Source organism: Hetaerina americana, unplaced genomic scaffold (assembly GCF_022747635.1).
Source record: "Hetaerina americana unplaced genomic scaffold, ioHetAmer1.1.p SCAF_1, whole genome shotgun sequence".
Classification (NCBI taxonomy): Eukaryota; Metazoa; Arthropoda; class Insecta; order Odonata; family Calopterygidae; genus Hetaerina; species Hetaerina americana.
Genome location: NW_027286069.1, coordinates 111226926 through 111253100, shown reverse-complemented (window position 1 = coordinate 111253100; position 26175 = coordinate 111226926). Strand labels below are relative to the sequence as shown.

Genomic DNA, 26175 nt, shown 5'->3' with positions numbered 1-26175 from the left:
ATTATACTCATGTATCCTGGCTGATTTCATCATTTTTAGAGGGACATGAACTGTATTTAACCATGCAATCCAACGAAAACATCTAATTATGAAGCTGTATTCAAATATTTCAAAGTGGTGGAAGTAAATTGTTGCTCATAGACATTTGAAATGGCAGCCTCCTCAACCTAACATTTGTGTTTATTACAAAGTGCATGCTTTAATGGAAGATTTTCCCACAGGAATTAGGCCAAGTTTGCCTAAAACAAAAGTGTACAAATAGTATTTTCCTCTCAAATAATTATAACTTGATATCAAATTTTACATTTGAGATAATTTGACACAAACATGGCTGATTACAGATCCTAACCTTTTTTTAGGCCAAAATGTTGTTTAGGGCAAGTTTTAAATTTTTTCAAACTATTTATGCAAGTAGTATGGCACGAGTAATACAGAGGGAATGTTATTCCATTTTGTTGTTTTCACCTTTTAGCCCTTTTTATGATTTTTGAGAAGTGTTAAAAGCCACCCATGGACTGAAAATATTATAATAATTATGCAATTCACTCCACTTTAATATTTAGGTTCTACATCAAAATGCCTAATATAAACATTACATGTAATATAACATTTTCAAATTAGTTGAACCTCACTTAACAAACATAATTCGTTCGGGAATCTTACTGATAAAGTAAAACACTTATTTAAAGCAAAACAATTTTTACTTTATAAATAAATGTATAACATAGTGTGTTCAATTCTAAAAAAAATAAATTATGCATTTGGGTTATTCAAAGAAAATAGTATGTACATTGTTTAGGATTGTGAATGATCTTCATCTTCTATTCTATCGCAGTTTCAACCAACCTGAAATGCTAATTTGATGTATGGAAAACCAAAAAGTATTCAAATAATTAGCTTATGACTTATGATGCATGCATAATTCATTCTTACTAGAAAACTTTATTGAGGCATCTGTTTTTGCAAAGCCTTCAAAATTTTGTGGAAATGCAAAACAGCATTATCATCAAATAAATTTGTAGCATGCATAGCCTCTGCCCCATTTAGGTAATATTCTTTGGCCGTTGATGATCCTATTGCCTTCTTAACGAGGTCAGTGGAAGTCACTTTTGCCTTCTCACAAATGATAATCTCGTAATAATGTCGGATTGAAATTGCTTTTCTTTTATTCTTATGAGAAGCAACTTGTCAACATTATTGAGGAAACATATCCGTTGCATAGATATTCTTGCCAATCCCTCTGAAGCATATCTCTTCTTAATCCTGTTCTTGGGGATTGTCCAAATTACTGATTTAGACCAATTGTATGTGCATTCTAACTGAAGACCAGCCATGCTCATATTTTATTTTCGCTTTTCAAAGATTTTACGAGGGCGGTTCAATAAGTACCCATGTTAGAAATGAAGAAACCATTATTTCAAAAATATTTTTTTTATTTTTCAACATAGTCCCCTTTTAGAAAGATATATACTTCTCCCAACATTCCAGCCATTTTTTTAACCCCTCCAAAAAAATAGGATTTGTCGAACTCTCCAAAATACGCCTCTGCCTCGGCGATAACTTCCTCCTTTGAGCTAAATTTTTTCCCGTAAGCCATTTCCTCGTGTTAGGGAATAAGAAAAAGTCACAGGGAGCCAGATCAGGTGAATATGGGGGGTGCGGCAGCAATTCATAGCGTAGTTGATGCAGTTTGGCAACGACAACAAAGTTGACAGCCAGATCAGCTTGTTGTCCACCGTGAGCAATCGCGGCACCTATCGGGCCGACAATTTTTTCATCGCCAACTTATCATGTAAAATATTAATTGCAATTCTGTTTGACACACCCACGCCTCTGCTTTTTTGAACACTTTCATTCGTCGATCAGCGAGAATCATGGCGTGGACTTTTTGAATGATTTCCTCAGTAACCACGTCTGCCGGGCATCCTGGTTGCTTCTCATCAAAAACAGATGTTCACCCATGTTTAAATTCGTTGAACCAATATCTAACTGTGGTCATAGATGGCAAAGTGTCCCCATAAACAGCATCCAACTTTGCTTTTAATCTCTCGCATTTCTTCCCATCCAAAAACAAAAAGTGAATTACCGAACGATACTGCTCTTTGCCATCTCAGCGAAAATCATGAAACTCGTCATACTCGAATGGCTGCCAAATTCAAACTAACTTTTAAATCAGTCTGAAATTTGTTTCGCCGTCGTTTGATAGATGGCAGCACACGATGATAACATAAACTTCCCTCAGGAATGCCCTTTGTTGTCAAACATGGGTACTTATTGAACCACCCTCGTACTATTCATTTTTACTGTTATTTTTATTCCTTTATGACTGTCTTCCTGCAAATTTTTCTCCGGGGACATTTTAAAAACTATGTTCAGAATTTGATTAAAATTTTCACTAAATGGTGATTGATTGATGATTGATTTATATTTCCAGTTCTTCCCTTGCCTCATTTATCATTCCCTACATGTATACATTGAAAAGCACCAGTGATAATGGGCAGCCGTCACTCACTCATCATCCTAACACTGCCCATACGGACTCTCCATCTACCACTTGCACCTGGTAGCAGTCTGAGACATGTACAGGTTGCGGATTAGTCTCTTATGCCTCCAATCTACTCCTATATTTTACAATACATCATTTAATTCTACTCAATCTACTCATTCTACCAAATCTACTCAATTAAATACTGCCTTGATCATATTCTACATGTATTCCTCTCAAATATTGATGTCATTACTGCTCTGTCATCTTGACCGCCTCTCCCCTTCCTAAACCCAAACTGAATATCCCCTAAGTAATCTGTGGTGTTCCTCTTCATACTCTTATTGATGATTCTTAATACCATTTTATCTGTGAGTGAAGTCAAACTTTTTTCTCTTATCTTCATGTATGGTTAACTTTCCCTTTTTTGGGAAGGGGACGCTAATCTAATGTAAGATTCCAGCCAAATTCCTCCCTCATAGATGCTTAGAATTAGTTCCTTGAAACTCTTCCTCCCTCATTTTCTTAAACCTGTAAATAGTTTCAGGGGTACATGTAAGTTTTGTCAATTTTTCCTAATAATTCAGTGTGTACTATTTGTTCCTCCATCAGTTAGTTGTTCATTGCAAACATTCATTTTATTTCAGCAATATGGTTACAGATAGTTAAAAACTATAGTTATTTCAGTGGTCACTCTCTCAAATGGTATATGCACATTTGGGTATTGAGTGCCAAAAAACTGTGTACCCTAAATCTGGAATTCACTCAAGCATGAAGCTTTTCCTTTACTCCTTAGCATCCTTGATCCTTGTAAATTCTATCTGCAGATGGGTAATAAACAGCCTTTCCTTCCAGACGCCATACTACTGGCCATCGCAGAGTCATTGCCCGGACAATGTTGAGTACGCCATCTACCTGGCAAAGAGATCCCTCCGTAACAAGCAGAAGCATGGCCTCGAGGATTACGAAGTGGTAAGTTTTGGTGAAGTCAGAGGCGAAAAGGGATGCCTTCTCCTTTTGATAAAACCACTGACAGTGCTAAAACCTCTGCCCATTCCCCTTGTTTCATATTATGAGAATTAAATTGATTAAGGCTGCCTGGAGGACTTCTTAATCTCGGAGCTAACTAAGGGTTGTTGCACTTACCCCGCGGCAGTGTTCCATCAACACTGTGGTATGTTGTGAGGTGGGTTTTGAGCCCCTAAAATGGATGAAAGTGTGCTAGATGTATGTACAGGGGTCTCCCATGGATGTGGTCACTGTTGACTGTGTATGGGTTCAAGTGCTGCAAAAGTATGATCCATTTATGAGGAAGTTTAACATCCTTGAGGGGGAAATAATTACCTATCAAGTTCACCAGGAGATGTGTGGTCATATCCAATCATGGTGTCATAGCAGACATTGAAGAACTATGGGGTATATTAAAAAATAATGGGCTTGTTTATTAAAGTTAAATAATCTAATATTCTGTAATTGTTTGCCTGTCAGTGAGTGCAGATAATAATGTCCACGAAAGTTGTTGCCCCTGCCAGTTCCAAAGTGAGTGTGCTTTGATTTGATTTTTGTGTACAAAAGGATCGTCTGCTGCTGATATTCATCAGGAGTTGTGCCTAGTTTATGGACATTCAGCAATGAGTGAAAGGGGAAGATAGACGACGGTATCGAGACTTCAGAAAAGGCTTTACAAATGTGCACGATGAAGAGTGGAGTGGCAGGCTCAATATAGAACACACAACAGAACTGCGATCTGATTGACGAATAGTGCTCTGGCTGATAGTAAATTTCCTCTAGTTGAATGCACCTCTATTTAAATGATTGTTGTGGAAAAACTCTGGCATCACATATTGTGTACAAGGGGGCCACCAAAGATGCTTATTGATCAACTAAATGCATTTTTGAACCTCTATCGATAAGTCTGAGATGACTTGACTTTTGAACCTAGTGACTATTCCTTCTTGCATTTGAGGCAGTGGCTTGGTTGGCAAAAGTTTGAAGAAGAGGAACTCCCAACTGCCATTGTCAACTGTTTCAATTCCCAGCCGGCGAACTTCTACAGGTATGCTGAGGAATTAATGAAGCTGGTGAAGCATTTGGAGAAGTGCTTGGAAGTGAATGGTGATAATGTGAAAAAGTGAAATAAGTTTTGAGGAAAGGGAACTAAAACCATCGAAAAAACTTTTTCAAATGAATATAGTTTTTTAATGACCTAGCGGCCCATACTTTTCGAGTATGCCTTGTATTAGAAGATGTAAAGTTCACTGTGTTGCTCAGTAGAGAAACCAAATCAATGACAGTGCAGACATGCTGGAAGAAAGCCCCTTCTGCTGACCAAGCTTGGAAGGCAGATTGTCCTCCTGTAAGGGAAATCCCTTTGATCTCTATGCTGACCTAGGCACTTGGATGGATAACATAAAATATTACGTTCTGTTGACTGCGGTGCCTTTCCCGCTCTTATCTTGGACACCTAATGTTATTTTGACACAATGGCTTAAGTGGTTTGTGTATTGGTTAAGGAAACAAACTCATTCCAATATTATTTGTGAGCTTAAATATCAAAGGAATGTGTGTTTGTCAGGATTGAGAGATGGTGGATATTCTCTCTATCACACCCAGAAGGTATTTCTCCCTGACCTGACTATAAATGAAAAGTAGATCTCCATCCCTTGCAATAAAACCCTTCTCCTATCTGCTAAGCTCCCTGAAAGTGCATACATCAGCAGGTAATTAGATAGATGGCCAGCAAAGAGTGGATGATGGAGAGGAAGAGAAAGGGAGGGAAGAAATAGTGTGATAGGGTCCAGTAATCACCAAGGGTTTTGAATATAGACAATGCATATTACCTTAGAGAGTGCCTGCTCAATAACATCTTAATTTCGGAAATGGAAAAAAATACTGGACATTATAACATTGACAAGAACAAGCATATGCTTTTCTCAGATAATACATTCCTTTTATTTTGATATATTGAAGCTCTGACTGTCAGTAAATGTTGTATATATACCAATCAAATCTTTTTACATGCACTACTTATACTCTTGCCATTGATTCTCACTGCTGACTTACATATATGCCTTGTATAAGGCGTACCTACCTGGTACAGCTGTTTAATCCGGACAAATGAAACTTTTGTTTAAAAGCAAATGTATAAAAACAAATACAAATGAAAATGAAAGTCCTTTAACATACAAGTTGTGGTGCCTGTCAAGAGTAACATTACTCAATGTAACCCCCTTAAGCTTCAATGACCGCCTCCAATCTTGTCCTGAATCAATTGCACGCACTCTTTAAAACAGTGCTGTCCATATTCGTGAATGCTGCTACGATAGCAGTACTAGAGATGTGACATTTGGGTGCCTCGTCTTAATGGTAACTCTTTTGACTACTCTCTAAACATAATAGTCGAGAGGGATTAAGTCCGGGCTATTGCGGGGGCCAGAACTCCTTTGACCAGAACATGTCAATGTTATCTAAGAGCCAGTTTTGGACTAAATACGAGCCAGTTTTGGACTAAATACGAGCCAGTTTTGACTAGCCAGACTGAGCTGGTGCACCGTCCTGTTGAAAGACATATTGACTCCCCGAGGCCACAGTTACCATCCTCAGTTTCACGGCATTCTTCAGAATTTGCAAATTCGCAAAAAATTGCATAATTTCTCTGAAATCAGTGCCTGAGTGTTTCCTCACCGGAATAGGGAAACCTTCCCCAGACTTCTCCGAAGCATTATACTTAGCCACAATATTGTAAAAAGTTGATCTGGGGTACCCAAAGAATTGAACGATTTCGAAATATAACGCCCAACGCGAACACTTTTGATAATAGCAGCTCTTCGATTGTACTCCACACTTGTACATAACATCTTGGCCATTTTGAGGTTATGACTGTTTACTGGATGCCAATAGCTTTCAAGAACACCAATCGCGACCTCCAGTGGAACTACGATATGGTGGGAAATTTAAATTGAAATTTGTCCGAAGATAACTGCAGCAACCTGTATACTCCAGAAGTAAAAGTAAAATAAATCAGTAATTGATGAGTTCTTACAAGGTTTTTGAAAAGTTTTATTTTCAAGCTAAATCTTTACTAGTTATTTCAAGTTAACTGAAATGAGTAACTTTGTTTCATATTATTATAAACACCTTATAGTTTACTTTCAGTTACATCGGTAATATATATGTTAATGTTATCTCAAAAACTGATGCTCCTGAATAACATGCTTCATCATTAGTGTAGTGGAAATAGTATTAAATAATACTAATAGCAAAAATACAGAATATTTAAATTGTCAACATCTAAATAAATCAAGCAGCATGAGGTAAGAAAGTGTTAAGTTTATTTAATTAGCTCTATGGCACCTTGTTATTGTTATATAAAAAGGAAAAAAAATTCCAGAAATTTATCCTAGTCCTATCCTAAAAAAGTATAAAATGAAATACAAATCCATTGAAGGATTGTTAGTTTCTCTTAAAGTGTGTGCATCATGGACTTAAATTTCTCCACTTACCGAAATCTCTTGTCTTCAATTTAATCTAGATTTTTAATAGGCATTGCTCAACAATGATGATGATAAATTATTTATCGGCAGCAGGACTCACCAAATGTAGAAATCCAAAATGCAGTCACTCATCAAAGGCACTGTTAACTACATAGATGATATGTCATCTTTCTCTCTTAAGGACCGTGATGGGTCATCTCTCATTGACTTCCTATGACACAAGATGAGGCATGAATGTGCAGGGGCGTTTAAGGCTATGTTGTCCCCTGCACTCTCTATCAATTGTAGTTGGTCATCTTGCTTCCTTTCTCCTCCTGGATTTTGAATCGCTCAAGTTTAGTTCAATTTGATTTGAATTCTATATCTATTTCTCCGCATTTAACATGAAAGTAAAGCAATGTCCTGTTCTTGTGACATAGGTACTAGTAGCATCGCTGAAGGAATGTGGGATTAGGCTGAACTCTTTCCTTCTCCATGCCAGGATTTTGTCATAAAAAATTTCATACTTTCTCTATGTTAGGAATCAAAACCTGTTATCTGATTACATGTCAGGCATTTGTTGCATAAATTGGCATGATGTTAAAAGAAATATTGATGTATATCTTCTTTTCATTTTTCAAATTTTTTTTGAAGAAATAACCTTTCTGTTTTTATTATTTTGCATTATTTAGTGTATAATGGAACCACGTAATGGGTATAGCTGAAATTTTAACAGCTGTCTAGTGAGGGATGGGACCTACTAAAAGTAATCCTTTTCTGATCCTAAATTTTAATTTAGTGATCAAAATTAAACAGTCACAAGAAAGCCGAGGTATTTCATATTGTATTTTTTAACAAGGATATCAAATATCAGCTGTGGCCTCCTTGTTGCCACATTCTGCACCCACAAGACTTTTAAGTTTCTCTAATCTTTGCAGGAGGCATTGGGGACTCTGAAGATGAGCCTGCAGCACAAGTGGGATTTTGTAACGATGCAGGCAGAGGAGCAGGTGGGTACAAGGCACTAGATGCTGGCTCAAATGCCACATGCCATCTATTTGCTTAACGCCCCTCGATGGAAATGTTAAATGGTTTGGGGAATTGAAATATTTTGTGGCAAGGGAATTACCATGGGTGCTCTGTATTAATTTTTAAGGAGAATGCGTCATCATAGCATCTAAGAGTTCTATCTTTTTTGTTTTTATGAATCCTATTGTTTATCATACATCTTTAGTTTTCTCCGAGATAAATCTTGGTGGTTTTTCTGGTTTTCCACCACCTTGGGGAATTTGCTGCAGAGGTTCCAATCCTGACATCATCTACTCAATGCCCTGAGGATGATGACAGATTAGCATTGAGAGCGCTGTCAGTAAAATACCAAAGCTGGGGAGTTATTATGTAACACCTATTGTTGACTTAGCCATCAATAAAAAGATGATACATATCTCCAGCTGCCCCACACACCGGAGTGCTACATTGATGGGATCAAAAACACCTGGGAAACTATTACTGTCATTAACAGTGCCAAAATATGTATTTATTCAAGGAATTTAATATTGGAGAGCAATCATAAAATCAATATACTCAACATATCATAATCAATACTCTCCCTGTTCATCAAATATTTCTAATTACTGGTTCCAATGTTCATAGATGGTACGTAACATTTATGAATGCCTGTGTTTTGATTTTTTAGTAGGAAATAAATCCAACAGTGCCAACAATTTCAAACGAAATGTCTTTCTCGACCCTCACTGTGTGTCCAAACTATGGGTGGGCCTGGCCTGAAAGGCATTGAACTCTAAATGTGATGAATAAGGACATGTTTCCTGTAATGTGGGCAACACACAAGTCTTGACCAGCATGGTGGTGTATAATTTGCAGGATATATAAGAAAGTCGACCCACTATGGGAGAAGAGGTCCTTATATAAATGGTTAGTTTCTGCTGACGAATTCAATGAAAAATACGTCCATGAGCATTCATTTAACTTATGCAATTATTTTCTGAAAACTGTGAAAAAGGAAAAATTTAAGGGAACAAATAATAATTGGAATGAAAAAGAGCAAAAAAAGAACGGTAAGGGGAGTTAAAGGATGGTCATGCTGGATTGAATGAAGTTGGAGAGAAAATGGCTAATAATTGAAAAAGTTTTAATGTACGTAGCTTGGAGGGTCAGGTTATGTCTTCTTATGTGAAAATAAATGTGGCAATGATGAGACTGTGCCCATCAAAAGGCTACCATAAATGGTAGATTACTATTAATAGTAATGAGAGAGAAGAGAATGATAACATGTCAAATGGTATTGAAACCTCTAATAAAATCAGCTGTAATATTCATGGAAATGCTTGTTGAAATGTTTCACTTAGTGAAACATTTCAACAAGCATTTCCATGAATTTTTATTTCCTGTCAAAACATCATGAAAAAAACCATGTGTTAAATATTAAGTACCATCTAAGAACTTTGAGCCAGTAACTAGAAAGAATTGATATGCTGGGAGAAGAAAAAAATATATATAATGCATATGAAGTTAGCACTTGTGGACAAAGACAAAAACACAGAAACTCACAAAAAAAGCAAAGAAACTCCCTAGGATTCGAATTTTCGGTGGTCACCAACTTTCTCATGAAAGAGGACAGAAAAGTTCTGTCCTTCACAACACATACATGTATAAATAAATATATATATGTGTATATATATTGGTATGTATAAATTGGCCGAACAACTACAATCAACGCACCTTCACTGAAGTATGTTGTTACTCTAAATCACTTATCCATTGTGATTACAAGGAGTATGAGTCATATACACAAGGGCTGCATTTATCTATTACTTCCAATCCATAAAAGTTCTGGTCTTTTGTTAATCGCCACCGTAACCATCCTCTAATTCCAGATGTAGGTTCTCATGAAAATGTAAATACTGTAGGATCAGATAGGCCTACTCTCTTTCTTAATTTCTTTTCTGAATGTCTCAAGCCTCCTTCCAATTCATCCATTACTTGCATTTACTCCCTCATCTCTAATTTTAATCACTTCCTTTCCCAAATACAGCAATCCTCGGGAGGGTTTTGAATACTTTTGCAAAACCCCACCATCGTTCTGCAGGCTGATGGTCTTAGCCCTGTATTTGTCCATAGCTGTGCATCCTATCTTGCCTTACCTTCAAACCTGATGTTGAATAGCCGAATTTTCCTTGGCCGTTTCATTGCTCAGTGGAAATTCACACTCATTATTCCATTTCACAAATCTGGTCCATAAAATGTCTCAAACTACCGTCCTATCTGCTTGCTTCCCATTCTTTCTATTTCTGCCGAAAGGATTATCCTAAACCATCTTTATTATTTTACATCTCCTTTTCTGTCTTACAATAAGTATGGTTTCCTACTAGGTCCAGACATGTAATTTTGTCTTCACTCCCCACCTCTAATTTTTCTAACTAAATGGTAAAATCTGATATAAAGTTAAATTTTAGCACTATTACAATACTTTTGCTGACTGCCCCAAACTGCTCTCCCTCGTCAACTTCAGTGCACCTTCATGACCTACCTGCTCACTCAATAATACTCCACATGCCCAGTCCCAAAGCCACTCCTCAGTCTCTTCTCTCTCGACTGAAATCACACCCTGAGACACCATTAATCCATTACTCCACAATACTCCACATGCCCAGTCCCAAAGCCGCTCCTCTCTTCCGTCTCTTCTCTCTCGACTGAAATCACACCCTGAGACACCATTAATCCTTTTTTGGTTTCCTTCAACACATTAACTTCGCTAGCTCTTTTCCACCTCCCCATAAGTAGATAATATGATGACTTCTTGTTGTTATTTCTGTTGTTAATTGTTAATATTTGTGGATTTTGTGTGCATACATCTTTACTCATATGTTTTTACATGCTCTACTTTAATTTGGCAAGTTACTGCTGTATGTGGTTCTATTTTAAAACAAATAAATAAAAAAGACCCTTGCAAAAATTAAGTTGTAAAGCTTTAATCCATATGCTTTATTTCCTGTGAAATTTTTCTCTTTAGCAAGGGACTCTCATTCTCTTTCACCCGAGAGATGGCTGGACATCTTATTTTTCTATTAAAAATTTGGATAGGAAGTATTTTGGAATTCCCAACCTCTGCCTCATCTTCCACCCAAAAATATACAGTGTGTGTGGCTTAAATTTAGACCTGCTACATCTCAAGAGCCCAAGCTTCTTCCTACAAATCACCCAGAAGAAATCTTCATAAGTATTCCTTTTGTCAAGGTCTTGAGTCATTTTGTTGATTCCTTACATCCAAACCCAATATCTCTATGCTAGAATCTACAGATTTAAAAACTCATCAGTAATCTCGACTTGATCACATTTGATGTTAAAGGCTCTACTATAGTGTTTCTTAAACTACAGACTGCATGAAGAAAGCAGGCAGACAACATTCCATTACCTCTTCATACTAGTACCATGTTAGCAGTAGTTTTTATGGGAGGTGATCAACAGCTATGATCATTTGCACCATTAGGAATTAATGGGAAAAGAATGGTGATGGGAAACCCAGCGTTGGCATTAGCCTACTCTTGTTGAAAGGCGCCAAGGGGTCCACAGGTAAACTACCCAATCCAATGGATGTCGTACTAGCCCAAAGTGCTCTCCATAAAGCATCTCAAGTAGGGATCGGGATACCACTGAAATATATTTGTTGTCTCGAGGGCCCTCTCGGTGATAAGCCTGTATGTAAGCCATCGCACCATCCTGATCCCCTAGTACCATGTTGTATGTCCTATATTTTTGGGGCAGACACACTAGGATTGGCATGCTAGATGGAATAATGAGAGGAAGGAAGTTATGCTGAATTGAAAAAGGATTTATTGTAATTATTCAATGTCCGGATATGTTTTGTTAGGAGAGGCTAAGAAATGAGGTTTCAGTGTATTTTCATGCAGTGAAACCTTGCTTATAGGAACCTCACATGAGCGGAAAATATTGTAAAAAAATGACTCACTTAAGAAGCAAAATTTTGCATGACTAGTGATGAGATGCAGTCGCTCATAGGTAAATCATATTGATACATTTGCTGACTCAAATGGTAAATGTTATCAAATATTGAAGTTCACTTCCCCCTTCATTTTGACCTATGATTCATGCTATTCTGAAAAGTGTATTGTAAAGAAAACTGTTATACTTTCAGCTGAAGTAAAACTGGAAACCATTATTCAGCATAAAATATCTTGACTGACAGCAAAAGTTGATTTATGAGTAATTTAAGCACAAAAGAGAAATTGGTTACCTCATCTAATTTTAATACACTAAGTAAACTAAAGGAAATCATTTTTCATTGAAAAGTTCATACTTCATGTTAGCCACTAACTGTCAGTAATCATGAATAAATTCTGAGATGGTTAAATAAAGTCATATATTCCGGTGATGAAACTGTAGCCTCGATTGTTCATTTGTTTCATGGCCATCATAATCAATCTAGTTCATGCAAATGAATGACTATCCATGAACTAGATCTTATGAGCCGATGGCTCTCCGCATGAGATGATAGACTTTTGGAAAAATCTAAATGGTCTCCTAGGTCAAATATTCATTGCTTTCGTATGGCCTAGTCCTCAAGTGCTCTCTCCTATGGCATAGATGGGGCTCAGGGTAAGGCTTTGAAGGTTGGCTGGGAAACCGCCCCCACCTGCCCTATTGTGCCTATTCCATATTTCCCAGTATATCCACTGAAATTACCCTGGGGTATTGTTATAGTATTTAATTTTCAATGACTGGTGCCAATATATGTATTTCACCGGATCCCCGCCATAGGAGGGGTGGAAGGGGGATGCGAATGCCATGATGCCGCGGATAATGCCATTACAGGTGCGGCTGGCCAAGGAGCGCAAGAAGGGGGAGAAGCTGGTGCGGGACAGCCAGGAGCGGGCCCACTGGAGGGTGGCACGGCCACCACCAGGGGAGGCGCAGCATCCGGATGCCCCTGCCTTGTCCACCGCCCCTGCCGCAACCCCTACCCCCCCATCCTCTTCGCATCCCCCCCACCACCACCTCCACCACGCCTCCTCCCGCTCACCCTCTATGCCGCAGCACCGCCACCCCCTTGTCCATCACGCCTCGGTAAGTACGCACCTCCTCGAGGGCCACACTGGAATTTGTGATGCCACTTTGGTATCTTGGGTGCGTAACTATTCCAAAATATTTCCAAGGCCTTGAGGTGAGAAGAACAGTATGCATGATGACTTTCCTCTGTTAACTGAGAAACGTGAGATTGTGAGTATTGTTCCGAGTCTGTGATGTTTACGGTAATACCACTCGGCTCTTGCAAAATTCATGCAACATTGATGGCATCCCTTGAACGATCAGCCACAGGAATGTCCTATGCTCTATTATAATATAATAACGGCAAGAGAGAATTTCAAATGGAACCCATGTATTTGAGCTAACCACTGATTAGGTTTATATTGCAATGGGAAACATTGCAAATAAGCACATGCTTCATCAATGAAGGAATAGGGTATATTGTCTTAGACATGGAAATTAATTTAAACAATTTCTTGAATGCCTTTATTCATAAAAGCAGACTGTGTACTTTAAGTGGTTATAGTACAGCAGTAAAACCTTCATCCATGTCCACTCAATGTCAGCTGATTCAACATCATGTCTATGAAAATACAAATCACATTGTGTGCTACTATTGCCTGCTTCCCAACATTCAACTTTATGTCAATAATGTAACCCCACATATAAACATATTTTGCTGGTTTAATGCTATGGTTCAAGTTTACACTGATCTCAACAGTAGCAGGCAGTCCTATCCAAATCTGCCCTGCTTAATCGTATAATTCAGGCCAGTAACGGCTATAGAATATGCTACTGGATTAGATTATTCATTCATCTCTCATTAAAGTAAGTTTTATCTGTACATGCAACCCCTATTCATCCTAAAATACCTTATAGACCAAACAGGTGAGCCATCTTTCATAACATTTATACCAGCTTTTTAAAAGATGTTTCTTAAATTTACTGGACCGTATTTTAAAATTGTTGTATATCATGGAATTAGTTCAGGAATTTATATTCTGCATTATTGCTTGACAACCTAATGGCTTCATTCACCATTCTTTTCCTGTTTAACTTCATAGTAACTGTGCTGGGCTGTGGTGAAAAATTGGATTTTCTTGGTTGCGGTCAAAGATGAGACGTACATTGTTTTCCTTCATCAAAATATGCCCACCCATCATCATCTTATGCTTCATGAAGTCTTTGGTATCTTCTTCCAACTGTTATTTAACAGAGAAAAAGTGCATGATAAAATCTGTTGTATTATACAATATAGAATTATAAATTCATGGTTTAAAAGAGTGCCCACCATGGTAATCTGTAGTGTAAATCATGCTTATGCAACCTTTGCAACACTATTGCTTGGGTCAAAATTGAGTGGCCCTGAATATTTTCTTTACAATTAAACAGTTAATCTTGTAAAACAATATGTGTGGCACCTGTATGATATGGCATGCAACCAGTTTAGCACAAATTATATAATTAATGGAATCTTACCAGTTACTGTTTAGTATGAAAATAGTTAGCCAAGAAAAGGTAGGTTAAATAATGGGAAAAATTAATTTCCATAAAATCAAACCTGATTGTTGTTCATTTTATTGATGAATAATGCTTAAGAAATATGGCATCTACACACACCCGTATTTATTAATTTGAAAACTATGAAATTACTTTGAAGAACTTAACTTCAAATAGTCTTCATGTGCAAAATATACAGTTAAAAAGTTTTATCGCTGATGATTTCAAGCTGTTCGAGAGACAGGTTAGCCAGTTTGTTCTTCATACCCTGAAAGAAACAACAGTTTTTTCATATAGGAAATGAGAAATATGAGTTGTTTCATTTTTCAATTGAAGGCAAAGCTACATGTGGTATCACAGAAGTACCCTGTTTTCTTCACCTTGAGTACACAGTTGACTGACAAAAGAAGAGGAATCGGCTTCCATCACCCCAGGTCCTGGCAATAGGGTATGTAATCGTGGAATCGGTCTCCGCACTCTGGTGTAACTGGTCGCGGATGTTCTTGATGGTGCAGAGGAGGAAGGTGGAATTGCTGTGGAATACCGTGGGTGGATCTGAGCTCGCTTACAGGGCCAGAATGACTATGAGAGAGTGTGGTGTAATGATGATGCAGTGAGGCTCCTGTCAGAGGCAGTGCAGACTACACCTACTAGTCTCAAAAATCATAAATGAATCATATAACATAGACACCAATACCATACACTTGTGAAATAGGCACTTGTTTTAACTATGGATGATCTCTCCAAAGATAAGTGCAAAAAAGTCTTTAAGATTTGACCATATAATCAGGAACTTAACACCTATTTACAATCCATTGTATGGTGGAACCTTGCTTAACAAGCACCTCAAGCAGTTAGTAATTTCCATAATGAGCAAAAATATTAGTCCTGGAAATGATTTGGTTGATCAGTGACTTTTCGTATAATGAATGACTAGGATATGAATTCCTGGATTCATTGTGAACCTGCTACTGCAGTTTGTCTCTACCACGTGTTCGGCTAGCATCTTAGTGTCTCTAGTGATCATGCATTTTTATAAATTTGTGTTCAAGCATATTGTTACTGATTTTTTTGTGTAAATTTTAATTATATTTAGTTTTAAAATTGACTCCGAAGAAAAATTTGCAAAAAGAAATTCATAAGTGAAGAAAAATAAACAAATAACAGCAGAATTGAAAAGTAAAATCAGTGAAAATTGGGAACACGGTGTGAGCGAGACTGATCTAGTATGCACATCAACAATCGGTTGACATCAAAGATTGGACTTTTCTTCAAGAACACATGCAAGACTAAGGAGACATATGTTTCAAATAGAGTGACGAGTAGTGACGAGCCCTCAAAAAGTGTTTAGCCCATCACAGCAGGCTAAATGAGATGTGGTGGTCATGGGAAATTTTTGCATCGTACCTAGCATATGAGGCATCATTCTAATAAGGAAGTGGTGATGCATACCATAAATTTATTTAACGATTATTCGGAGTTGCATTTTTATCAAATTTTAAAGCGTTGGTGAAAACAAATCTATCTAGAAAACTTTCTAGTGAAAAGGAATAGGTGCATATCATAATAATTTGCAATTCATCTCGATTATTTTTTGCTTTTACAAATTGAGTTATTCCCGGTTGCTTCATTCCATTATAGAAGAAAAGATGAAAGAGATCCATGATCCTAAGTAATGTATCCATAATTTTCTTTAAATAAACTTTGTATATAATTTCTTTTCAGCATGGAATGCGTTATTATATTTGACATTAATTTATGTGCAAAAAGTTGTTTCACTAAACGGGTATTATGCTTTATGAGAAAGATTGGGGAACGGATTATGCTCGTATTATGAGGTTCCACTGTATTCTTGAGTTGCCAAAGTAAATGAGCACTGACAAGTCCTGAGTGTGAAACAGTGTCAGAGGTCTCTGCTATCATTGATCTTCAGGCTTTGTTGGACAGGGATGAGGCTGTGTTGTGGTTCAACACAGTCTCATTATGCAGGATGTAGACAGTCTTGAGCAGTCAGTTCACTGGGCAAGTGTGTGTTGATCTGGTTAAACTACCCAAGTGGGACTTCAGAAGCTGTTTTTGGCAAACATATTATGTACAAGTATGAAGTATTGTTCCTTTTGAAATATTTTTTCACAGTAATTCCAAGAAATATACAATTTGGTGCAACAGCAAACTTGCATTCTTAAAATTTTGCCGACCGTTCTTAATAGAATTCATAGGAAACACTGCGGTATCCATTTCCATGCGGAAAATTGTAAAGGAGCAGTATAGAAAACTCGTAGCCCCTTACGCTTCTGCTTATTTTGGAATTAAATTTAGAGTGAAGTGTGAAATGGTGTTGAAATGAAGGAAGTAACTTTGTAATTCTAACCAATCTTTATTTGAACTCAACCTAGGCAAAATGACGTCCAACGTGGGCACCTGGATAGTGTTTAAAAAAAGTATGTGTGGAATTACAAAGTTACATCCTTCATTTCAATATGTTGCGTACATTCCATAAAGTTACACCTGAGATAACAAATTTAATAAAATGGTATATTGTATGGGTATGTAAAGGTTGCTAGTACACTCAATACAAATTCTGTGGAAAAGTATGTTCTCTCTTTCATTTGATGGGTCATTTGAGGCAATAATATTTCATATGATTGCATTCATGGTGCTTGGCTAACATGGAAACTTTTGGAGGTCTTGATGGCAGAGAAAAGGCGAGCCCCACGGCAGCCAGACCGGTTGTCGTTGGGGTGTGATACGAGGAAGGGGTGCTCTCCCATACAGGTGGAGCGAGGTGGGGGGGCACCCCACTCGGTACCCATGGCGATTGCCTCACCGCCACTACCTCCCTGGGCCGCTCCTCCCGGGGGTTGCTGCCCTGCCGCCCCCGCCTGTGTTGACCCCTTCGATGACCATGAGGACTTCCGTCAAGGCGAGAGGCGGACGGTGGCCGGGCAGAGGCAGCGCCGGCGGCGGCAGACAGAGGAGGAGCTGCGGAGGGAGGTGAGCAGATGAATGATATTTATGCACTTGATGCCTGTGCTGAAGTCCAAGGGTTCCTTCAGGGAAGACGCATTCGTTAAGGGCCATAGGTTTAATTCTTGTGGAAAATATAGTTAATTACTGAGAATAACAAATACATGATTTTATAATAGGACGTGCAACTAAGCAAAATTCAAAATGAGGAAGGGCTCAATGTGATTGAAGTAATGCAAGCATTCGATTGGCATATGGAATTGAGCCAGAATGTTTTTGTGCAGTGTGTGGATTTTGAGAAATTGTTTGACATTGTAGGCATAGTTAATTAATCAGCGGAGGGTAGTAATTGCAAGGTGAGGTAGGTGTAGTACAAGGGTGGTTCAATAAGTACCTGTGTTAGAAATGACGAAACCATTTTTTCAAAAAAAAATTTTTTTATTTTTTAACATAGTCTTCTTTTAGAAAGATACATATCTCCCAACGTTCCGGCCATTTTTTTAACCCTTCCAAAAAATAGGATTTATCGAACTCTCCAAAGTACGCCTCTGTCTCGGCAAAAACTTCCTTTCTCCCATTTCTTCATGTTAAGGAATAAGAAAAAGTCGCAGGGAGCCAGATCGGGTGAATACGAGGGGTGCGGCAGCAATCCATAACGTAGTTCATGCAGTTCGGCGGCGACAACTGCAGATGAATGTGCTGGTGCGTTAATCGTGGTGAAACAGCAATCGCGGCACCTATTGGGCCGACAATTTTTTCATCGCCAACTTATCATGTAAAATATTAATTGCCATTCCGGTCGACACTCCCACGGCCTTTGCTACTTCGTGCACTTTCGTTTGTCGGTCAGCGAGAATCATGGCGTGAACTTTTTGAATGATTTCCTTGGCAACCACGTCTGCGGGGCGTCCTGGTCGCTCCTCATCAAAAACAGATGTTCACCCACGTTTAAATTCATTGAACCATTATCTAACTGAGATCATAGATGGCAAAGTGTCCCCATAAACAGCATCCAATTTTGCTTTTATCTCCTTGCATTTCTTCCCATCCAAAAACAAAAAGTGGATTACGGAACAATACTGCTCTTTTTCCATCTTAGCGAAAATCATGAAACTCGTCTTACTCGAATGGCTGCCAAATTCAAACTACCCTGTTGTCCCTTCAGAGAAAGGGGAACAGGGTCTCCTTTATATGCACTCCTGGTCACGTTGGCATTAGAGGTAACGAAAAAGCTGACCAGGCAGCGAAGGATGCCCTTCGAAAACCCGAGACCGACTCCACCTTGGTTCCAATGGAGGACGTAAAGGCTGCCTTGCGGAACTCGGTCCTGCATCAGTGGAAGGAGGCTTGGCAGTCTCTGCAAAACAATAAACTCAGGGCAATAAAACGGGTCGTTTCATCATGGTCCTCTTCCATCCGGAAAACTCGGAGGGAAGAGGTCGTGATTACGTGCTTGAGAATAGGGCACTCTGCCCTCACTCATTCGTACCTCTTTGCGGAGGTAAAAGAACAGCCCCGCTGCAATGAGTGCCTCCAACCCCTGACAATAAAACATATCCTGACAGAATATAGAACATACCAAAGGACCAGAGACATGTTTAATATAAGGGGAGACTTAAGTTATATTTTAGGGAATGACTCTGGGTTCATAAATCGAGTCTTAAATTTTTTAAGGGCAACTGGTTTAATGAGGCAGATATAGTTTTTGATCTCATAATTTTAATGCCTTTTGATTTTAACAATTATTTATTTATTTATATATTTAATCGTATTTATTTATTCCTAATTAAAAAGGAATTTTAGTTTTAATTTTAATGAGTGGTGCAAAATGACCTTAGCTGTCGACGCACCCTAAAACTCTCAAAACTACTACTACTCAAACTAACTTTTAAATCAGTCTGAACTTTGGTTCACCGTCGTTTGATAGATGGCAGCACATGATGATAACATAAACTTCTCTTAGGAACGCCCTTTGTCGTCAAACATGGGTACTTATTGAGCCGACCTCGTATAAATATATGCGTCACCACCACGGCAGTTATTGTTATGAAGGTAGAATTGTTAGGTAAGGGTAGAGCTCACTTACTACCAAGCCGAATGGTGTGTGAAGTTCACGCATCAATGCAGTAATAAGGGGGAGTAATGCCTGTGCCGCCTCTTTTTTCTAAGGGAGATCGAGTGCCCGAAAAATCACACAGCTTAGGTTAAGCTGAGGGTGCCCAGAGGCATGTCTGGGAATCTAACCAGGGTCCTCTGGTCAGCAATCAAATAATCCTCTCCCTGGTTTATCATGTCCCTAAAAATATATAAAAGCTCTATATATATCAGCATTTCAGCTAAGGCACCGGAATTAAAATTGGAATGGCCAATGGTAGGCAGAGTTGTCCATTGTTCACTGTGCTTGTAAACTTATATGCTGAGGAAAGGGTGGCCATGTAGGACTTGTTTTGGAAATGAAGGTATTGAAGGGTTGATTAAGCTGGTATTCATAAATAATTTAGCATAAGTTAGACAGAGATGTATGGGATGAAGATGAATCATATAAAAATAAAAATGTGATTATTAAGGTAAGAAGCCTAGTTTAAACTTATAGTAGGAGGGAATGCACTAGAGCAGGTAAGGCACTTCACTCATTTACATTAAAATGAGTGTAGCCATAGTGGCATGAAAAGAATGATTGATTTTTGTTAAGAAGCATTTTTGTTGATAAATAATGAATAAAGTTATAGAGAAAAGACTAGTGAGCTCTCTAATTTGGTACATAATTTTGTTCAGAGCTGAAACTTAGTCATTGAGGCAAGAGGATAAGCATAGATTGAAGTACAATAGGTGTGTCCAGAAAGTATCCAGCCATGCAATATTTGAGAAAAATAACCTACCAAGAACAATGAGGAGGCCTTAGTCCCCTTCGAAATACTCGCCTTGGCACCTCACTCACGTATCCCAGCACCTGTTCTACTTTTCAAAACAATTTTCAAATGCCTCTTCACATTGGCTTTTATCTCATCAATGTCAAGAATTTCGTGCTGCAGTTGCAGGGGACTTGAGCCATGCCACAAATGATGAACCAGGTTTTCTAAAAAGGTCATAACTGGATATGAGTCGTGGGTCTATGGCTATTACTGGGAAACAATATCCATCTTCCCAAAAGTCGGTAGACAAAGTAAAGCAGCATGCAACGAGGCAACTGATGTCTACTCTGGAAAAAGACTTAGCTGATAATTTTGAAAATTGCGAGAGGTCCCATGGGAGAACTTCGAAAGGGGATGTATATTGTTCTAGGTAGGCTATTTTTCTCAAAATATTGCATGGCTGGACACTTTGTGGACAGACCTCCTGTAGAGGAGAATTTTAGGTAGGCAAGGCAAGAAGTGGAAAAGATTAGGCATGTTCAATAGCATGAAGGGAGATTAGAAAGTAGTTACATAAATGAAAAGGTTGAAAAATGTTTTGGGAATTTTTATTATTATATTGCTTAAAATTTATGGAGATATCTTCTAAATAAGATACAATAAAGATATTTATGCCCAATGAAAGTATTAGGTTGTGTTGGTTTAATGTTTTGTCTCATGTACCAACATGAAAGAAGTCTAACTTAAATCTTTACTGTTGTAGTAATAATATAGAAAAATATTTCCTTGCGATTTGTATTCCAAGAGGAATATTTAGTGGCCAGTTTTCTATCTTCATTGAAATATCACTTTAAGGGGCATGATTACATTTTAAATAATTACTTGCAAAATCTTAACCTGAACTATGTTGATTGCTTGAATTTGAAGGTGTCAACTTAAGTTCAATAATATTAAATTTCAAAGTTTACTTTTAAGTGTATGTTAGTAAAACTTTTTGTTAATATTTGTTTTTTTTTAGTCTATTGATGAAATGGTTGTTCTCATGTACTCCATTGTATTACCCACGTGATTCATGTGGGAAGGATGTTGGTATGAATCACTGAATCTTGGTTGGAAATGAATAGCTTGATCTATCATGCTTGATGCATGGCTGAATGCATGTGATGCGCTTGCTGGTGAGTGATAGTGAATGAGACTCCTCTCCTCTGGCTGTAGGTGGCCTTTCTGCAAGTGGGCCTCAATCGCACGAGGATGAAAGCCTCACAGGCACTGGAAAGCCTGGCGTCGCGTGTGGAGACATATGCTGAGTACGACCCATTCCTGACTCCACCGCAGCCTTCCAATCCTTGGCTCTCTGATGATGTCCAGTATTGGACTTTAAATGCTCCAGTGTAAGTTTTAAAATTCCTCTCTGCTGTTCATGTCAATGGATTCATTGTGACAATGGGGTTGTCATTAGTATGTTAATAAACTACTTGAAGTTTGTGCAATGACATTTGATTGAAAAGCATATTGCTGGAGAGAAATTTCATTGGAAGGAAAATTTCCTCTTTCCGATTCAATGAGTTGGAAGTTGTTTTTGAATGGCTCTTTGAACAAAGTGAAAGAGCTGTTTGAACTGCTGTTTAATGTCATGGTGTGCATGTTGCAAAAGATGAGTGCTCTGAGCCCTGCAGGCATCTTGGCCTACTAAATTGATTTGTGTCACAGGCATACATATCATGAGGTATTGCAGTGTTTTTAATTTTTCCTAACTTGATTTCCAAACTTGAAAAAATATCTTGGCAGAAAACGATTCACATTGAATGCCATCGCCAACACAGATGCCCATTTGAGGACCTTCGGAAATCCTATGGAATATTTGGATAGCTAGGAGAAGTTGGGGAAATCCTGGGAAAAGTATATTGGGCTAAAAGAAGAGAAATTGAAAAATTAAAAATAATCTACCCAGAGTAATTTGTTTCTCCTGTTTATTTCTTAAGGACGTAATATATGACCTAAGTTGCTTATGCCTTTATGTTGTGTCACTTTTACAAACCTGTAAGTATTTTAAATTCTTGTGCCACTTAAATATCCTCTCTAATTGGAGAAAATAAATTTCCATGGTCCCAAAGAATGGTCATTACCAATTATTGTCTCATTGTTTGCTCCTATTGGTTCAAAAATGCTCATCCTTTGACACCAGAATTAATTTTTCAAGTGTGAAATTCTCCTTTTAAATTGATCCCTGAATACTGTGGTTTTTTCTATGCCGTTAGACCCAGTAGTTATTGCTGTGATTTCATTTATGAAGTTAAAATTTAGTAAATTATTAAATAATTATATGATTAGGAGAAGTATATCTATAGCTATGTATAATAAGACTGTGAAAAATTGTGGAAATATATTATAGTTTAAGAAATTATACCATACTTTAACTGCATGACTAAGATGAATAATTGCACAGATTACATATCTGACAAAATGTCTCTGTATTTTTCATTCAATATATAATTTTGGTTTTGAAAAAAAATAAAGTGGTGTTCAGTTGTCATGTTGTGCCATTTTATAATACTACCTGTTTACTCCATGAATATCAGCTCTTCTCTGAAACTAATGTTTTCAGATTAGATAATTAATTGGTTCAATAAGAAAATGATCAAATGGAATAATTGGCGGATTCATTGTGTTCATGATGCATTAATGGAGACTCGGTTTTCATGATTTGATTTGTTAGTATGGGTCTTGTTGCTCTCTCTCATTATTTGTATAGGTTTACTTATCTGAGGAAGGTTTTGTATGGTCTCAAAAATCTGTTCACAATGATGTGGTTATCCAAGCATTTCTGACGATGACATGAAAGATGCAAATTTTAAATTACAACATATATTTGAAATCAGTGATTCACAGACATATCACATGATCCAAAAAAGTTTTCTTATTTAATGTCTTTTTTTTATTTTGGCCGGCCCCATAGCGTGGAAGTGCCGACAGAGAAAAGGGTTCGTCGCTGGGCTCTATCCATGGAAGACCTTGTTTCCGACCCTACAGGTGAGGGAGTCTGGTTACTATGCCACTGTTCAATTTACTTTGTTTACTGTCTTTGAACTCATTAAACTTAAATGATGCAACTTCCTTCAGGAGTGACTGAAATGGTTACAAATTTTATATAAGATGGATTGAATGATGCTTAGTGATTGTTGCATTAGCCTGCCACATATGTGCTCAGGATTTAATTGGTCCAAATAACTGAATATGTCGGTGTTGGTATTCCATCTGCAAAGGAGAGCACTTCAGGGTAAGTGGAGGCAGTCCTCTTTTGCCCCACCTCCCTCCCCTCATATTTGCTGCCATGAACTCATCTGGTCTTACATGTAAACTTAGAAAGGAAAGTTTTATTTTGGCTGATTTTTCTGTTTGTCTTGGTGACTAAATGCCACTATTATCCCTTTTGAAATTTCTGGCGAATCGTGTGTCATTCCCCTGGCACATTCCATGTACTTGCAGTTCTAGGGTAATGATAGGTGTCAATTGCAATGATTACCCGCTATTGTGGTTAGGTGTGTCATTAAAAGATAATTATTTTATGTTTTCATTTAAGAAAGAAATGTTTTTTAATTATAAAAGCTTGTATCTACTTGTTTTTTTTTTCAGTTCCTTATGGATAAATTTGCAGAAAAAGAAAAGAAGTGCAGTTGCTTTTCATAAGTCAAATGCTAGCATAACATTTTTAATTCAAAAGTGTTATCTTTAATTTTACAATGTTTATCGCAGGAATGAAATATCTTTGAATGTCCTGCAAAAATATTGAGTCTTGAATAAAAACTTTATAGCTTCTTTTCATGCTCAATCTACCTATATAGCTTGGTGCTGTATGATTATAGTTAGAAGAAAAAGTGGAAATAATAATAATGAATCATTGCACCAATCAACATCATTCTCCTCTGTGAGTTCGTTGATGGACTCACTTGTTTTGTACACTTGGGATATCTTCACGCACATCAGTGGTGCATGAATCATCTTCATTAGGATCGCCATTGTTAATTAAAGATAGTTATGTTTTAGGAATGGAAGTTCTCCTTTTGCTCAGTCCCCCTGAAGGACGTGAGATTGCTATTCCGTGTGTAATGTGGGAACACCTTGGGAAAAATTGTTATTTTGAGTTTATTAGGAAAGATCACATTATGCTTGACATAAACCTGCTTCTCTGTGTTGGCTGTTCTTAGTCTGTTACTTTTTAAAATATGTGCATTTTTGCATGCGCTGAAGAACATTTCTCATGCTGCTGATTGATGATGCCAAAGATATCCCTGCAATTTTTGACAGCTAGTGCAATTGCTGAAGCCAATTCTCCTTGCAATTGGGGGCTAAGAATTTAACTGATACCCAAAAAGTCATTACTGAATGATATTGTCTTTTACACTGTAGTTTGCTAGGCCTACCAAAACTGTACATTCATCAACATATGGGGTTTTCTCAGCTATATTCAAAAAGAATTTTTCTGTTTCTTTATCAACAGTGTCCCCTATTGAAAAAAACAGAATTAAGTACAGTTACCCAACAGTTATGTATAGCTACGGTTTTATAAATTTTCTTCAATTGTACACTCTTTAAAATAAAAACAATAATTAATTTGGCTCTGAGTAGCTACAAATACTGTGGACATCATCCAGAGTATGCTAAATGGAACAAGATCTTAATCAAAACTCCAGTTCATTCATATTAGTTTCAAGATACTTGGAGACCAAGTAAAGGGTTGGATAATAACCTCTTATGTATCTTTGCTCTAAATACTCTGTTACTCAGAGTTACGTAGGTGACTGGTGATTTATAAAAGTGTTTGCTTTTTGTATTTTGGACAGTCTGAGGTAAATGATGAATATTTTGAAAGCAACTTCCACAGTGTTTAAGTTGAGATAATTTAGGATATATGCAGTCAAAACAAGATTACAATCAAATCACAAGAATGCTTTTCTGAGACAGTTACCATTGAAAAAGTAATTCAACAAGGCACCTCTCGAAGCCTGCTTTTCTTAAAGAAAATTATGGACAAAATAATTAAAATGGTGAATTGCACAGCCAAACTAAACGCAGTTGAAATGAATGCATGACAGAAGACCACAATGGTTAGGATAGGGTCATTAAGTGTTAGGATGATGGCATGACAGGGAAACTACAAAACATCACAAGAGGAATGAAGAAAGAAGGTATTGATATTGTAAATTTGTGTGAGGTGAGATGGAGGGGAAGTGGAGATTACTAGAGTGACAGTTACAGAGTAATTTGTAGTGGGGGTATTTGTGTGGAAATATCAGCATAAAAAGAGGAGTCATGAAAGGGAAAACATATGTACAGTGTATTGAAATTGATTATTATTTCCACTCATTTTGTTTTGAGCTAATTAAAAGTGAAATGTAATGAAATAATTGACTTTGTAATTCCACACACTTTATTTAAAAACACACGACCCAGGTTTCGACGTTGAACGTCATCATCAGGTGGTCCTCATAGAAGCACGCTGGCTATATATACCTTCTGATCATAGGAGGGGGGGGTTGGTCAGAGAGGGAGGTCGGAGGGGTAAAAAAAGGTTACAATGTAGCTGGGAAGAAAAGAGAATTACATTTTTGATTTAGAAGAGTGGTAGGTCTAGGAGTGGGGAGTGGGAGGGATACAAAATTTCGTTGGCAAGATCATCTTTCCAACGGACACATTTCAAAATTTCTAACTGCTCCAAAGCATCGAGCCTTTGACCTTTTTCTTCAAAATGAATAATTTTTGTCACAAAGTCACTTTTGTGATCACTTTCGATGAGGTGTTTTGCAAAGAGGGATGTTATGTTCTTATTTTTTAC

The 26175-nt window shown here is 37.6% G+C and overlaps 1 protein-coding gene across 1 annotated transcript in view; it reads left to right on the top strand.

Annotated features, from left to right (window-relative positions):
• LOC139695530 (regulator of G-protein signaling 7) overlaps window positions 1-26175 on the top strand; it is a 68400-nt gene that overhangs the window by 13193 nt on the left and 29032 nt on the right. Inside the window, exons 6-11 of the mRNA XM_071594379.1 lie at window positions 3341-3457; window positions 7896-7967; window positions 12811-13062; window positions 17299-17517; window positions 21558-21733; window positions 23299-23372. Of these exons, the coding sequence (XP_071450480.1) occupies window positions 3341-3457; window positions 7896-7967; window positions 12811-13062; window positions 17299-17517; window positions 21558-21733; window positions 23299-23372 (910 nt within the window). The remainder of the gene's footprint in view (window positions 1-3340; window positions 3458-7895; window positions 7968-12810; window positions 13063-17298; window positions 17518-21557; window positions 21734-23298; window positions 23373-26175) is intronic.